General features: G+C 43.6%; 1 protein-coding gene across 1 annotated transcript in view; it reads right to left on the bottom strand.

Annotated features, from left to right (window-relative positions):
- Positions 1–14,669, bottom strand: part of LOC117998007 (NACHT, LRR and PYD domains-containing protein 13-like) — a 33,353-nt gene extending 18,684 nt beyond the window's left edge. Inside the window, exons 1-5 of the mRNA XM_034986527.1 lie at positions 14,318–14,669; positions 10,449–10,520; positions 4,272–5,886; positions 1,799–1,957; positions 272–439 (exon numbers count right to left, since the gene is read on the bottom strand). Coding sequence (XP_034842418.1) covers positions 272–439; positions 1,799–1,957; positions 4,272–5,886; positions 10,449–10,520; positions 14,318–14,618 — 2,315 coding nt within the window. The 5' untranslated portion in view covers positions 14,619–14,669. The remainder of the gene's footprint in view (positions 1–271; positions 440–1,798; positions 1,958–4,271; positions 5,887–10,448; positions 10,521–14,317) is intronic.
- Between the last annotated feature and the right edge of the window lie 1,265 nt (positions 14,670–15,934).

Below are 15,934 nucleotides of genomic sequence, written 5' to 3' on the forward strand. Positions count from 1 at the left end.
TGGAGCCTGTTAGAAATGCTAGCTATCAGGCCCCCCAGCAGCCCTGCTGGGTCTCAGGGTGTGGGTTCCAGGACCCTGCATTTTAACACGCCCCCTCAGGTGGGTCTGGTGGACATTAAATAATGCAAAGCACTGCATTATACCCAAGCACTTGTTCCCTCTGCTCATCTTTCTCTACATCCTTTTGCTGCCGTGCTGAGTCCTGTCCTCCCAATGCATCACTGAACCTGGGGGTGACCTTGAGGACAGATCTGGAAAAACAGAGACTTACCACAGATACTGGAGGTTGCAGGCTGAATGCCTCAAGGTTTTAAAGATCATCGTGGACACGGGAACTCCCAGGTTGTTTGAGCTCAAGTTCAGATGGGTCAGCCTGTTGTTACCGTGTAGGACAAGGACAAGCTCCTTCAGAATCCTCACAGGAGTTATTGATTTGCATCTGAGAAAGAGAGGAAGTGAGGAGGCTGGCCTCATGGAAGGGAGTACTTCCTCATCTTGCCTTTCTACCACACACACACGCACAAACATACACATGCACACTCATGTACCCCCTCCCTCAAGGATATACATTTATAAGAGGGACCCAAAAATTGAAGCGCAGTTGGATGTGTCAAATCAGGAATCAATCCCCTCCCCCACCAAGTCTGCATAAGAGACCCTGGAGCAGCCTACTCTTCTGGGCAGGGGGTGACCCCCCACACAACCCGGAAAGTTCTGATGAGAACACCTCTCCTCTTGTTTTTTCTTAAATCTGTTTCTCCCCACTTTAGGACTAAGTGATTAGACCAAAACAGACGGGAGGGAGGGAGGATGAAAAAGCCATATCCTAATAAAAGATGTTTAAGGCTGCCTCCTGTGGGTTTGATTCAGCTCACAATACATTGAAGTTTGAGGACAATCATTACTGCCAAATCTGCTGTTAACTCACTGAATCAGTGCATACATCTGATATTCAGACCTCAAGGTAGCACTGAATTGCAGAGGGACAGTAGGGCAGAATTAGTTGGCGTGGACTCCAGAGCATCCAACCGAACACCTTCTCCAACTGTAAGAGTCATTGTCCGTCCTCAGTCAGGTAGCTCTTACTGGCTTCTCCTTCAATGGCCACCTCCATTATTCCCTACCTTCAAGCCAGATTTGGCACCCTGTGATCTCTATTTACATCATGTGAGAGGTTTCAGTCCAAAATGAGGCTTCAGCTCCAATGAGTAGGTCTTTATTCAGAAAACTTTTAGATAGAGAAAGCAGAAGGGCCTCTCCTATCTAACAACACAAAGCCTCCTCTTCCACACCCAGGCTCCCTGAACAGATTTCCTCCTGCTTTGGGAGATTTCACGGTCTCATACACCACTCTGGTCATTTAAGTTCATTTCTCCAACACTGTAAGCTCCATGAAGGGAGGAATTATCCATTCTGTTCATGGCTATAACCTCAGAATGGAGAAGAGATGCTCATTAGATATCCACTGAATGAACAAATTCCTTACCACAAACCACCCACCTTTCCTTAAGACTCAACACTTCACATGGGCTCTACATAAACTCTGGGTCTCCTCAAGTGCTTTGTCCCAATCACATCCTACAAGTTTTCTACTCCTTCATATTCAGCTCAAAACAGCAGCTTCACACAAGATGACTCATGACAGAGTACCAGGTCTTTGCCTCAACTCATACAAACATGTTTATTATCCCAAGCACCTGAGCTTACTTTCTGGAAAATAGATACTCACTGCAATAAGCAAGAGAAAAATGTTGGATTATTCTCTGATGGAATTATTCAAATTGTGTGTCATACTTACATCAGTTTTCGGAGCTTGCATCTTGGATTTCTCAGCTCGTAACAGAGTTTCTTCATTGAAGAAGTGTTAAGCTTGCTGTTACTCAGGTCCAGCTCACTCACATTCCCATTGCAAAACATGGAGCAAATATCCTGCCACTGATGTATCTTGGAAGGCAGCCTGGTCATTTATGAGAGAGAGAAAGAAGGGTTACTGAAATGAACCTCAACCGATGCTCACAGTGTGGTCTACAGAAGACAAAAAGAGACCCACTGGAAATGAAGGAATTTGCTAGAGTGCTGGGCAGGAAAATCATGACCCCAAAAGTATAGTTCTTAAAGTCCCAGATGTTTTATTCCAACAATCCTCAGCTAGCCTTTTCAGAGGAAAGCGACCAGCATAAGTGAGGTGAGGTGGCCATTGGTTTAATCCTTACACATTCAGACTTCAAGTCAAACAGACTTAAGATAAATTCAGAGCTGCATTTCCTATGATTTAATCTCTGTGTCCAATTGTCTATCTCTAAATGTACTTAATAAAACTTACCCTCATAGGATTTTGTGATTTAAAAAAAGGCTTATGCAAAAAAAAAAAAAAAGGTTTATGCAAATATTTAGAACTTAGGAGGGTTCTATACATACAATGGAATATTACTCAGCCATCAGAAAGGATGAATACCTACCATTTGCATCGACATGGATGGAACTGGAGGGGATGACGCCAAGTGAAATAAGTCAAGCAGAGAAAGACAATTATCATATGGTTTCCCTCCTATGTGGAACATAAGGAATAGTGTGGAAGACCACAGGGGAAGGGAGGGAAACCTGAATGGGAAGAAATCAGAGATGGAGACAAACCATGAGAGATTCTGGACTCCAGGAAACAAAATGAGGGTTACAGAAGGGAGGGGGTGGGGGGATGGGGTAACCAGGTGATGGGTATTGAGGGCGGCACATGTTGTGACGAGCACTGGGTGTTCTATGCAACTAATGAATCATTGAACACTACATCAAAAACTAATGATGTGCTACTATATGTTGACTAACTGAACATAATAAAAAAGTTCTAATTATTATTTCCTTAATGTGGTAGGTTCTCAACATTTACAAGAGTAAAAGAGCATCCAAGTCATGAATTAAACTTTTTATCTCCAATGAAGAAAGTAGAAGAAACACATTAAAGCACCCAAGGATATAAAGTTCTACATGGTGAGCCCAGAATTATAGCATTGGTTAGTTGTTTCTAACCTTAGCGTGTTTGTATTTGTGTGTGTGTACACATGTCCATGCATTCATATGTTTAACATCCAAGTTAATTCTGAGATACAGACAGAATTAAAAACCACTTAGGAAAAGAAACTGTACTGTAGAGAAACAGGGACTGACCTTCACATCAGAAGGTCTGTTATTGCCATTAAGGAAGACATGAAATCTCCTTCAGCCTTAGGGTGATTATGTGTAAGGTGAGGAATGGTGTTGATGGAGTATTAATCCTTACAATAAATGGTATTATCCTTGGGAAAACATTTAGTAGTAAGGACACTTACTCATGTAACCCAACAGTGAATGCTACCTAAATAAAGTCCCCTATTTAGGCTTTAGGGAATCTAAGACTGGACAAACGTCAGCCAAGATATATTGAACATTTATGACTCTGAGACCCCGAGACCAAACATCTTACTAATATTCCAATCTGGATGAACACAAAGAGATTAGTCTTCTCAAAATTTCTATTTGTACAACCAAAATTGAACTGGTATTTTTTGTAGGTCTGAGGGTTAAACAAGAAAGGATTTGTGAACACATAGCAGCCCCTGTCTCATGAGAGGAGTTTAGAAAACACCCTTAGGGCCTGAAATAATTAGAACACTGAGATCTCTTTACCTCTTAGGCTGGAAGTCCACAGTGTCAGCAATGGGAGAAGGTCATAGGGTAAAAATCAAAAGTAGTTCAAGTATTTCTGGGATTCATCTTCCAGGAGACAAAGGGACAAACTCTTCAAAACAAACCTCAGGATATAGTTGACACCATTGGACCCACCCCCACCCCAACTCATGCTCAAAGGAGGGGCACCAGCATTTTGAGCTCTGGAGCTCTGGTTCAATTGATTCAAGCTGAGCTGCTTAGTGGCCACACTGATATAAGCAAATTCTGTTTTTATTCAGTTTTCTCATCTACAAATGGCAGTAACACTCCACCCTCCATTCAACAATGGGCATCAGTCAGATATAAGTAGAGGTCTTAGCACAATGTCTGGCACATACATCTTCACTATGCAGGGCCTGAGATAGAAGCTCTACCTCGAAGTAGATCAATGGAAGTAGCCAAGGAATCCTATATGACACCTAAAGGAAAATGGCCTCCTGGGTTGGAGCAACCTAGAAGGTTTGGTCAATCATAACTAATGATAACACAACATATCCCCAGTTCTTCATGGAAGAACTTGGGCAGAGCCTGGGAAGAAACCTGGGAGGGAAATGGTTTGCATTACTCACTCCAAAGTTTCCACGTTGAAAGTCAATTCCATTTGAGGGATGGGAACGGTGATAGAAAGCCTTAGCTTACTTAACTTTCGACAGTGCTTTAGGCAAAATGAAGAAACTTGGAGTTGTAGATTCCCGAAAATATCAAGGTCAGCTTCAAGGAGAGGACTCAAAATCTGCCTTACAAAGTCTTCCTCCTGAGTCTCATATAAGCACTCAAAAAAGTGTAGGAATTCAAAACGGTTGGAGAAAATGTCATAACTTCCTAATTCCTCTGCCCATTCTAATAATTCATCCATTATCCTGTGACTCACTTTACAACGCAAAGCAGCTTCCAGTTCTCCTGCTAAGTTTCTTTTTAAAAGACCAAAGAAAAAAAGAGCCATCTGATTCCAATACAAGTTTGTGTCAGCCAAAGCATCATTCAGTAGCACCTTCATCTCTTCATGCTTTGCAGGACTGCCAACGGATCCTTTTGTCCCCCCAAGTGCATAGAATATGGCCCCCAAAAACACCTGGAAACTCTGGTGAGTGAAAGTAACACACTCCTCACAGTCACTGACCTTTCGAAGAATATTCAGCCTGAGGAGAGAGTAAATGAAAGGTGCTTCCAGGCACTTGTGTTCGAGGTCCTCTTTTGCAAATGTGAAATTCCAAAACCACATCCCCTCTGCAGCCAGAGAGCAGAGGGCTCTCCACTGCTCTGACCAGCTCTGGTCTGACAAACTCACCTCTGCTTTGGCAAACAAGCTGGAGAAAAAGTAGACGTACAGACTGGTGGTGGTCTGGGTGTTTAGCTGGAAACAAGGATTTCTTGCCATCTGCCGCTTCAGGCAGGAACACACGATCCAGCACACCATGGGGGCAGAGCAGAAATAAAACAGGTTTTCATTTTTTCTCACCCAACGCAAGATTTTCTTAGCTTTGTTTTGGTCACCAAAGTACCTGATGAAATATTCCTCCCTGTCTCCCTCCGTGAACCCTAAGATTTGTATAAACCATGGATTCAGTAACAACTTTTTAAGATCCTTGGTTCTATACTCCTTGGTTGTGATCAGTAAGGTAGCCATGGGAACCAATTCTTTCCTCAATAAGTAGAGCAGGATTCTGTTGACTGGGAGTCGCTGATACCAGCCTGTACATGGTGGGCTGTTGTCCAAGTTGGAGGGCAGGTCCATTTCCTCAAAGCCATCGATGACAAACAGGAGCCTCTCAGGGTGACTCATGAGCTCTTCAATGGGAGGCTGGGAGTCAGGCCAGTCCCAGGAAAGCAAGGCAGCAAATGTGGTATCCTTCATCTCTTTAAGTTTATGGCAACTGATAAAGAAAACATAGGAGAACCTCTGCTGAAAGAGCAAGCCCTCTGTCCAATGCAGCATGGCCTTCATTGCCAGGGTGGTCTTCCCGACCCCTGCTACTCCCTCTAAGACTATTGTCTGTGGCTGGGCTCCAGTCCTGTTTGGATACAGGAGGCTCTTCAGTTCTTCATGTTCCTTCTCAGTCACATTGCGGAGATATATATGGCCTTCAGGCCAAGGCATGTTGTCCCACATCATCAATATTTTAGCCTTCATCTTCGCTCTGTATCTTCTGTGAACTAAAACAGAGAAGTGAGGCAAAACAGAACACAACAATGGTCAGAATGAATTTCGGCCTTAGGAATAGTAAGTTTTTATATAAAGCCTTAAACAAGACAATAAGTTCTACCTCCAAGGGTCTAACTTTTGGAAGGAGCAGCATGGTGGTACAAAGTAGCAAAGGTAGCAGAATAGCTTGAGGATATACAAAAACAAATACAGAGAACACAAGAGAGACTGAGAATGCCCTTTGAAGGAGGGTGGGGGGGAAGGGATCTGTGGTGGCTTCTGCAAGAGAGTTAACACCATAATCACGAGATGCTGCCAGTCCAAGATGTAGAAAGAGAGGCTTTTAGGCAGGGTGAAGAGCTAGTGCAAATGCCCTGAGACAGGAATAAGAACATTCTAGAGCAGAGTGAGCAAAGTGCCTGACAGGGGCACTCAACTCTGGGGAAGGGCTGGTCATGAGTATCTTTGTTCTGAAGGCCAAGAGATGATAAGCCACAATCTCCAAATTTAAAAGGTCACTGTTGCTTAGAGAGAGGATTATGGTGCAAGAAAGCAAGAAGCCCACTTATTAAGCTGCTTCTGTTGTCTAAGTGAAAGTAGGTAGGGTTGGTCAAACATATCCATTGATAACATAATAGCAACAACAATAAGTCCCTGGTTCTTTGTGGAAATACTTGAGCAGAGTCTGTGAAGAACTAGAGCATAGTATTGAAAATAAGATGAATGGACTTAGGGTATATATTGAAAGTAGAACCAGAAGTATTATTAATGATTTCTAATAATGAGGGTGTGGGGAATGCTAAGGAAAATGGAGTTGTACATGCATTCTAGGTTTGTGGCTTAAATATCTTGGTGGATGATTTTTACTACACACACACACACACACACACACACACACACACACACACAGTCTCTGGTATAAAGAACAGGAGAGTAGGAATACCAAAGGCCTGCCTTTGCATTTTCTTTAAGATTTAGAACGGATGCTTAGGGCTGCAATGCTTTGTGGACACATCAAATTCTTTGAACCTCGGTTCCCTTTTAAGTTCCAAATAAGCAGGAAAGAATGGAAAAGCATTTTTCTTTTACTCACCAGAAGGGCAAAGTCATTTTCTGGAGGTGGGGCCTTTTCTGTTCAGATTATCACAGGTCTCTGAAGGCTGGCATTCCTCAAATATTCGACCTCGCAGAGCTTTACCCCATCTCCAAACATGGACTGTTCTGGACTGATTAAACCCCAAAACTTGATCACGCAACATTTAAGAAATGGATCTTATGGACCAAAGGTGCGACTCGTGTGGGACCTTCTTCCTCAGAACCAGGTAATCCATCTCCCCCTGCCTTTGTTCTCTACCACACAACAAGAGCTGGAGAACATGTGGATCTACACTCAGGTGGCAGCTATGGCAGGGCTCTCCTCCCCTTCCCCCACCCCAACCAAGTGGAGAAGCGGTCTTGTCATCCAGAAGATATAAAGCAGAACACAAACACAACACGTCAATTTGAAAGACAAAAACTGCATGAGGGGGAATACTTGCCATCTACAGGACAGACCAAGAGGTCATTCATTTTCTATATGCAATGTGCTCTTACAAGTCAATAAAGAATAGAGCAAGCACCCAAAAGAAGAGGGGGAGAATAAACAGTCATTTTGCAAGAAACAAACAGGCTAAAAGCAATTACAGTTTTCAACTCACTCGCAGAACAAATGCAAACCAAGTGTCAAGTCAGGGCAGTATTTTTATCAAGCTGGCAATTTTTTTTTTTTAAAGAATCTGTTGATAAAAGGACAGTAAAACACCCGAAATATCATGAGAGACATAACTTTATACAGTCTTTTAGAAGATCAATTTCGCTGCATCAAAGTTTAGTTTCTGTATGTGCTCTGATCCGGGAGTTCTAGTTTAGGCACATCTTCTGCAGAAATACTTGCAGATGGACACAATAGGTCATGGATGTTTATCAAATACTGTTTAATATGCACACACCCAGAAGCCTAAATTTCTACCGACAGGACAGGGTAAGCTACAGGCCATGACATATGCACTCAATGGTATATTAAGTAGCTATTAAAATGTGAAGCTGATAGGTTTGTATAAAGATGTGATCAAGGTATCAAATGACAAGCATTATAAACGGATATATAATCTAATTCATGAAGAAAAGCTGGAAGAACACACACCAATTTTTTAAGCTTGCTACCTTTGTAGAATTAATTGACTATATAGGAGAAACTTTAAAATATTAAGCACATTGTACCATTTATATTTGCTTGTATAATCACTTTAACCAAGAAACAGGTAGCTCTGGGAACCAAAACATGCTCCAAAAGTTGGGGAAAAAAAAATTCGAAAGGTATTACATTTAAAAAGAAGACATTGAGTTAAAAGTTTCGATATTACAAATATTATTGATGAAATAGGCTTCGTGGAAGGTATGATAGAAAGTTGAAGTAATCTTTCAAATGGTTTTAACAAAAACAGATGGTGGCATGGGATTAAAAAGTTATGGTTGGGGGAATGGGTAAAATGGATGAAGGAGGGATAGAGGCTTCCAGTTACGGAGTGAATGAGTCACAGGAATAAAAGGCACAGCACAGGGAATATAGTCAATGATATTGTAGTAGCGATGTAATGGGCGGATGGCAATGACACGGTGAGCACAGCCTAATGTATAAACTTGTTGAATCTCTAAGTTGTACATCTGAAACTAACGTACATTGTGTCAACTATACACAATAAAAAGAAGTCAATTTTGTGAAAGAAAAAAAAAGTTATGATCTAATGTTAGTCCCAGGAAACACAACACCTAATTAGAGTTGTAGAAAAAGAACAGCGAAGGAATGATTAATGCCAAAAAGATAACAAGACTATTTGAGAGCTGAAGAGCACTTTTTACATTTAAATGTCCTGCTTGGTATCCAACCTAATCAAGAGGGTAAGGACCACAAACCTAGATACCCTGTGACATTTCAGAACACAGGGATGGAGGACCCCACAAGTTTTCATAGTGTAAAAGATAGGTCATGGGTCGTATACAATGCAAAAAAAAAAAAATTACAAGTTATCAAGATTTATCAACACTGGGCACTAGAGGACATTGGAACACCAGAAACATTGAGGGAGAAGGACTTTCAAGCTGGACAATTACACCCAAGCCATTCACCAATGGTGCACTAGAGAAATTATCAGGCAAGCTCTCAAATTTCCTCATATTGACTTTCCTAAGTTACCATAAAATGGGTCCCCTGTAACAGCAGTGAGAAAGACAGATGGACATAGAAGTTAGGGCAAAGTGGGGGCGGGGGGGGGGACAACATTTGAGAGTAGAAAATAGAATTCGAGATTAAATCAAGTCCCAGGATGAGAAATACATGGCAACTGATACAGACTAGGGAAGGATGTTCAGCTTCAGGAAACGGTCTAGAAATAGTGATGAGGGAGCTGAGGGATTTCTTGTTACATCCGATTACATTATACTTCCCGAAGAATTTGGAGATAATTGCATGGAAAGTTTAAAAAGCAATTATTAACTCAAACAAAAACAGGCAATGATTCCCCCAAAAAGGCATATATAGTGGGCTGAACAGTGCCCCCCGCCCAGAAAATATGTTGGCGTCCTAATCCCCAGAACCTTGTGTAGCAAATATAAGGACCTTGAAGAGAAGAACTTATCCTGTAGTGCCCTAGATGCAGTCAAATGTATTCTCACAAGAGACAGAATTCTGACACACAATAGGAGGTGGCCGTGTGACCAGAGGTAGAAATTGGAGGGATGTAACCACAAATCCAGGAATGCCACCCGAAGCCAGATAAACAAGGATGAGGCTCCCCGCAAACCCCAGGAGGAAGCATGACCCTGCCGACACCTTAATTTTGGACTAATCCAGAACTGTGAGGGAGTAAACATGTTATTTAAGCCACTCAGTTTGTGGAAATTTATTATGGCAGCCCTAGAAAAGAAATATAGCATGAATTCCTGATGTATCATGTGGCTCAGCATTGATTTATATCCATGACACTGAAAATTGATTGTTCCACAAAAATAATTGGAGATACTTAACTACCATGATAACTGATTGAAAAACCAAGAGGTTACAGTATATGTTAATCCTTTTTGAGCAAGAATGGCATATAGTTGCTTCTATAGAACTCAAGGGTTGAGCAATGGATTGAGGTTTTTCATTACAAGTTTTAGGTTTCCATGATATTTTCTGGATTATACACCAGTACATATATTTGAGAAAACCAACTCTGTTCCATAGCTGCATGTATTACTTTGTCAACATGAAAATCTCCAACAGTCAACTGGTACCAAAAAAAAAAAAAAAAAAAAAAAGTTACCTATTAATGCAACAAATTACAAAGTCTGGAAACAGACACTGGTATCTAAGAGCAGAGAGTGGAGTCAGAGAAATTATCCAGTTTATAGTAACTTATTATTCAATAAGCAGCAGTGCAAGAACAGGCTGGGAATGGTATAATTTCCCACATGCTATCAATTGAAGAAAATTTCAGGGGTGGTGGCAATTATAGACCCAATAAAATGGATGCCCCATCAAGCAATTTGTCACATTTTTTTCACCATAAAGTAGCATACAAACCTTTTTCTTCTTCTTCTGGCATCTCTGCTTCTTCTTGGTTTGGATCTTGGGGTACCCATGCTTGTGCCATCTCTGAAACAAACAGTGATGGTGGGATATTGAGATACCCAGGCTGAAAATGGCCAATGATGGATGCTCTCCACAGAGCTAAGTATTGCTCTGACAGGCTTGAGACTGAAGAGACAAAGGAATCACATCCTCCAGCTCCATCAACAAGTACTTTGGACCCAGCCATGCCCTGTCAGGAATGCTCTCCCCCCATACCCATGTGGTTCACAACCTCACCTCTGAGTCTTTGCTCAAATTTTAGCTCAGTGGTGCTGCACAGTCCTGATCAGTATTTCACTTGATCACCAGGCACACATTCAAGACTCTCCCCATTCAACTTTCTCTTTCCATTGCATTTGTCACCTCCTAACACACTATGTAGTGTATGTATTTCTTAGGTTCAGTACCTCTCTTCCCCCCCACCCCACTGAAGGAGGGACACAAATGGCTAGCCTCTGTTTGCTTACTTATCCCAAATATGCAGAACACCACCCAGCACATAGAAACCACTCTACGATCTCTGGATACCAGAATACCATAGGAATAAAAGCACCAAGAATTGGATTCTAACTCAAGCCTCCCTCTCTATATTTCACAAAACCACTCTGAATGCCCCATTCCTCATGAGCTAAAGGGCCCCTTCCATGTCTAACTCACACAGCAATAACTCCTATTCCACTGCCCAGTGCTTAGCTGCTATAAGCCAATGCCCCGTAAGGGATAATAGCTCTAACAGAGACATGGCTCTAATGTTTATAATTCCATTGGTTGTCAGGGTTTGCAGGACTTGATCTGGGTAGCCAGCTGGGTCCTGGGCTTCCTCCTCATGCCCTATGTTCCTTTGAAGAGCTACTACCCATCAGTCTCCACTATGGTGAGCTTGGCCAATATAATCCCAATTCTGTGGAGCCCCACAGAGCCTACCTGTAGGGTCTGTCCAGGCTTAGGCCAGCTCACCTAGGATCAGGGAACCTGAATGGGAAATCTTATGTGCATAGTGCAGTAAGCTAAGATCATCCCTCATCAATAGCTCCATTTCACAACATGACACATTGCATTCCTCTGTTGCACATAAACCCAGTGATGGGATACCTCCAGATTATAGCCTTGCTGCCACAATCTATATCTAGATATATTAAGTTGAAGGCTCTAGATCTAGCTGGGGCCACTTATCAAGAGTCAACACAACAGCCTAGAATTTAAGTCCCATTTTCCTATTAAAAAAAAAAAAATCCCAATTCAGACTTCCCTTTGTCTGCCTAGGAAAGCCTGTTGAATCAGATTCACCTACCCAAAATCTGTCGACATCATCTTGGGTAGGGTGGAAAGTATGTGCCATAAGATGACAAAGACATTCCCAGTTCTGATACTGTCCATCTGGCATTGTCTCAAACTAGCACCTGGAATCCAGAAAAAACTACCCCAAAGATAAATAAATGTGTGAGAACTTTCTCTGAGCCCAGCATCTTCTAAGCATTTCCTTCTAGAAACTCAGAGGTAGGTACAGCTGGCCAGGTTTTCAAGAGAGAACAGGGGCCCAGGGGTAAGTCATTTGCCCAGGGTTACAGTTGGTTAGGTGGGCCAACCTTTGAATCCAGGCACTCTGACACCAAACCTGAGCTCCTAAACCCAGGGCCCCCAAAAGATGGCACACATGTGCCCGCAAACACACATGCATTCACATACTCACAACACCGTATCATTCGAGCACAGAGACTCTCATTATGCCATATTTCCTAGAAGATGGAGCCAAGGGGGAAGTAGAAGCTATCCTGATCCCCTGGACTTTTATATCATCACTCACATTGCCGGGGAGATGATGTGGTCTAGGGCTTTTTCCTGCTTGCAAGGTATCCTCCATATGCCACACCCCCTCAGAAGGCCAAGTGGGAATCAAATAAGGACAAGGAAGAATGGGCTCCTTCAATGTGCCAGGTCTGGCTCTACAGCCTTCATATGGGACCAGTGGCCAGAAAGGACGTTCTTCCTTTAATGGCATTCTCCTCTGTGCAAATGCCTCCCTCTGGGATCGTCAGTCTAAAACAGGATTTAAGGATTCTAGGTTCCATTCTCTCTCTGCTCAAACACCTGCCTATTCTACACTAGAGTAAATGAGGGATTTCAAATGAAGGGGGAAGATGTGGGGAGAGGGGATGGAGAAAGGATGGCAGGTAGACAGGGAAATCTAGTTCCCACCCCATCCTCCTGCTCACCAGAAGATACACAGAGCCTGAATTTCCATAGACTCAGTCTCCAATGTGGGAGGTATCATGTTGCCAGCTCCCATCCCCACTGCTTAGAACTCATGCCCTCATCTGGGGCAAGAGAAGCAGTATACAGTCCAGCACAGAGCCTCTGGGCACCCACTACCTGGGTTCAAGTCACCAGCTCTGTGACCTTGGGCAACTCACTTGAGCTCTGGGCCCCAATTTCCTTGTCTACAAAAGTGGGACAACAGGACCTCCTTCTTATGACTACAAACAAACACAGGAGGCATCAGGATCAATGCCTGGCTCATAACAGGTACCAGTAAAAGTTAGGATGATTTTGTACTGGTCTCAGAGACAACTGGTTCTGCCATAAAGGGGTATATGCACTCTCAGGCTCACTGCAGAGAGAAAACTGGATAAATACCACACGGGTCTTTATTTTATAGGAAAATGGAATCCGTGATACATTCAGAAAAATGATAGCAACAAAAACAGTAGCACAGTCCCAACACCTGATAACTGGTTATGAAGCACATCACTACCACTAAAGACCACACGATACAAGAGTGCACCAAGCACACCAGCACAAACAGCATGCATGGTACAAAAAAAAAAGCGCCTGACATTTACTTGAGGGAGGGCAAGTGATACAGCTTGTGAGATTTTGTGATGCGGAAAGAGCGATCTAAAATCAGACAGTAAGGGCGCCTGGGTGGCTCAGTTGGTTAAGCGACTGCCTTCGGCTCAGGTCATGATCCTGGAGTCCCGGGATCGAGTCCCACATCGGGCTCCCTGCTCAGCGGGGGGTCTGCTTCTCCCTCTGACCCTCTTCCCTCTTGTGCTCTCTGTCTCTCATTCTCTCTCTCAAATAAAATCTTAAATAAAAAAATAAAATCAGACAGTAAGTTTTGGGTGGGTGTGGCTCATGCTAGGGTAGCTGATAGATATTTGAGGTGTGTGTATATGCATGTACATTTTGTATATTCCTTCATGGCTTGGCTCAGCTGGGGGCAGTTTTTTGTTTTGTTTTGTTGGCATTTACCTAGTGTTTCCCTTGTAGGAAAAAGAATCCTGTGTAAGTAAACATGAAATTCCTGTTATACTCAAATCACTCCCTAATACTACAGCTGCATTGGAAGAAATCTATTTTTTTTTTAATTTAAATTCCATTAGCCAACTTAAAGTACATCATTAGTTTCAGATGTACTATTCAATAAGTCATCAGTTGTGTGTAACACCCAGCGCTCATCACATCATGTGCCCTCCTTAATTCTCATCACCCAGTTACCCCATCCTCCCACCCACCTCCCCTCCAGGAGGAAGTCTGTATTTTCAAAAGAAGGTTTGCACCACAACTGAGTGTACCTCCCATTTTCCTCCTTTTTGCTTTGAGTCACCATTCCCTCCCAGGCTAGTTAGACTTTATACCTTTAGCTGAAACTCTCATAGCCCAGCAGGGAGTTTTTTTTAAGGGTAGCTAGCATTTTGGCATGACCCCATAAAAATCCAGCAACCATCTCCTCGCTCCCCTGCGCACCAGGCAGATGCCCCTCTGTCCCCCCACCCCCCTCCGTCCGTCCATCCAACCACCCCTCCTGTGGACCCACTCACCATTCAACGTTGCTCTAACTTCCACACACAATGAAGTCAGATTCATGTTCTCAAAGATGCTGAGGATCACTTCCCATATCTGCCTTTCTGAAAAGTATTCACCCAACAGACCTAACAGATTAATGGGATTACTGGCTTTCAAGTTTGCCCAGGGGATCTTCTGGAAGTTCCCAAGCAGCAGCTCTGGGGACTGGAGGCACAGCTTGAATTCCTCCAGCTGAGACTGATCCAGGCCAATCAGGGAAGACAGCAGCTTATTACAGGAACCATTGTCAAAAGAGACGTTCACGGAGGAGCTCATCTTGCCCAACACACAAGATTTCTAGCTCCGCCCAGGAACTGCTACATCCACAGAACCTGTAGGGAATAGAGTTGAAACCATGAGCCAGGATTTCTCCTCCTCCAAAAACAAATCTACACAGTTGTTCTACTTTCTCCCAGTAGCATTTCCTGAGACCTGTGTCTGCACACTTCTCTCTCTCTCCACGGTGCAAGAATGTAAACTCCCTTGGGTGTCTGTTCTGGGCTGCACCACCAGGACCTAGAGCAGCACTGGTACACGAAGAGGAAAGAGCAATACCGAACACTTACTCTATACTATGATTGGTCACCTCATTGCATTCTCTAAGACAGCAGTGACACACAGGTGTGTCAATTATCTCGATTGTATAAAAGTGACAATGAAATGACATCTTTAAATTGTTATAAAGAAAAAAATGGCGGGGGGGAGATGGCAGAGGAGTAGGGGACCAACTGGCGACGGAATTGAGCTGGATATCTACCAGACCTCTCTGAGCATCCACGAAATCAGATAGATCTGGATTTCTACAAAATACCACAAGCGGTTGGTTTCGAGGTACAATTCAGGGAGTCGTGATTCTGCGGGCAGATATCGGAAGATAAATGGAAGGGGGAGGGAGCCTGGCCATAGGGATCCTACACCGCAGAGGAGTGATAGTCTCCCACCTAGGGACCGGGCACAGACTTGCAGACCAGTAGAGACAGGGAAAGGACTTTAGGACAGCCCCGCAGACGGAAACCCAGAGTGGGGCCACGCGTGTGAACTGGGGGCGGCTGGCAGTTTTAGAAGCACAAAGGGCCGAGACATGCCCCAACCTGGAGGCGAGAACTGGGAGCGCTGCTGAGGGGCACACAACCCAGGACACTGCAGTTTATAGCAGCATGGACAGAAATGGAGACAGTGTGGCCTGGAGAGCTCACTGTAGAACAAACTGAGATCTCTCTGCTCTGAGGCAGAGGGTTGGAAACGGTCTCTTCTGCTCTCTCAAAAGAGAGGGGGAAAGCCAGAAAGCCACAAGGGAAAGCCACCAGAGAACAAAAGCTCCCCCCCCAAAAAATGTGCCCATTCCCTGCCATAGGGGGCAGGGCAACTCTGCCCAAACAGGGTTGCCTGAGTAACAGCGCGGCAGGCCCCTCCCGCAGAAGACAGGCTGGGAAAACAAGAGGCCAGCAACCCTAAGGTCCCAAGAGAAGAGGTGCATCTTGCTTGGATTCTGGTCAATAATTTGGACTCTATACATTCCCTCAAACACCCATCAACAGAATGACTAGGAGGAGGAGCCCCCAAAACAGAAAAGACTCAGATTATGACTTATG

This window comes from Mirounga leonina, unplaced genomic scaffold (genome assembly GCF_011800145.1).
Source record: "Mirounga leonina isolate KUSES-001 unplaced genomic scaffold, KU_Mleo_1.0 Mir_376, whole genome shotgun sequence".
Classification (NCBI taxonomy): Eukaryota; Metazoa; Chordata; class Mammalia; order Carnivora; family Phocidae; genus Mirounga; species Mirounga leonina.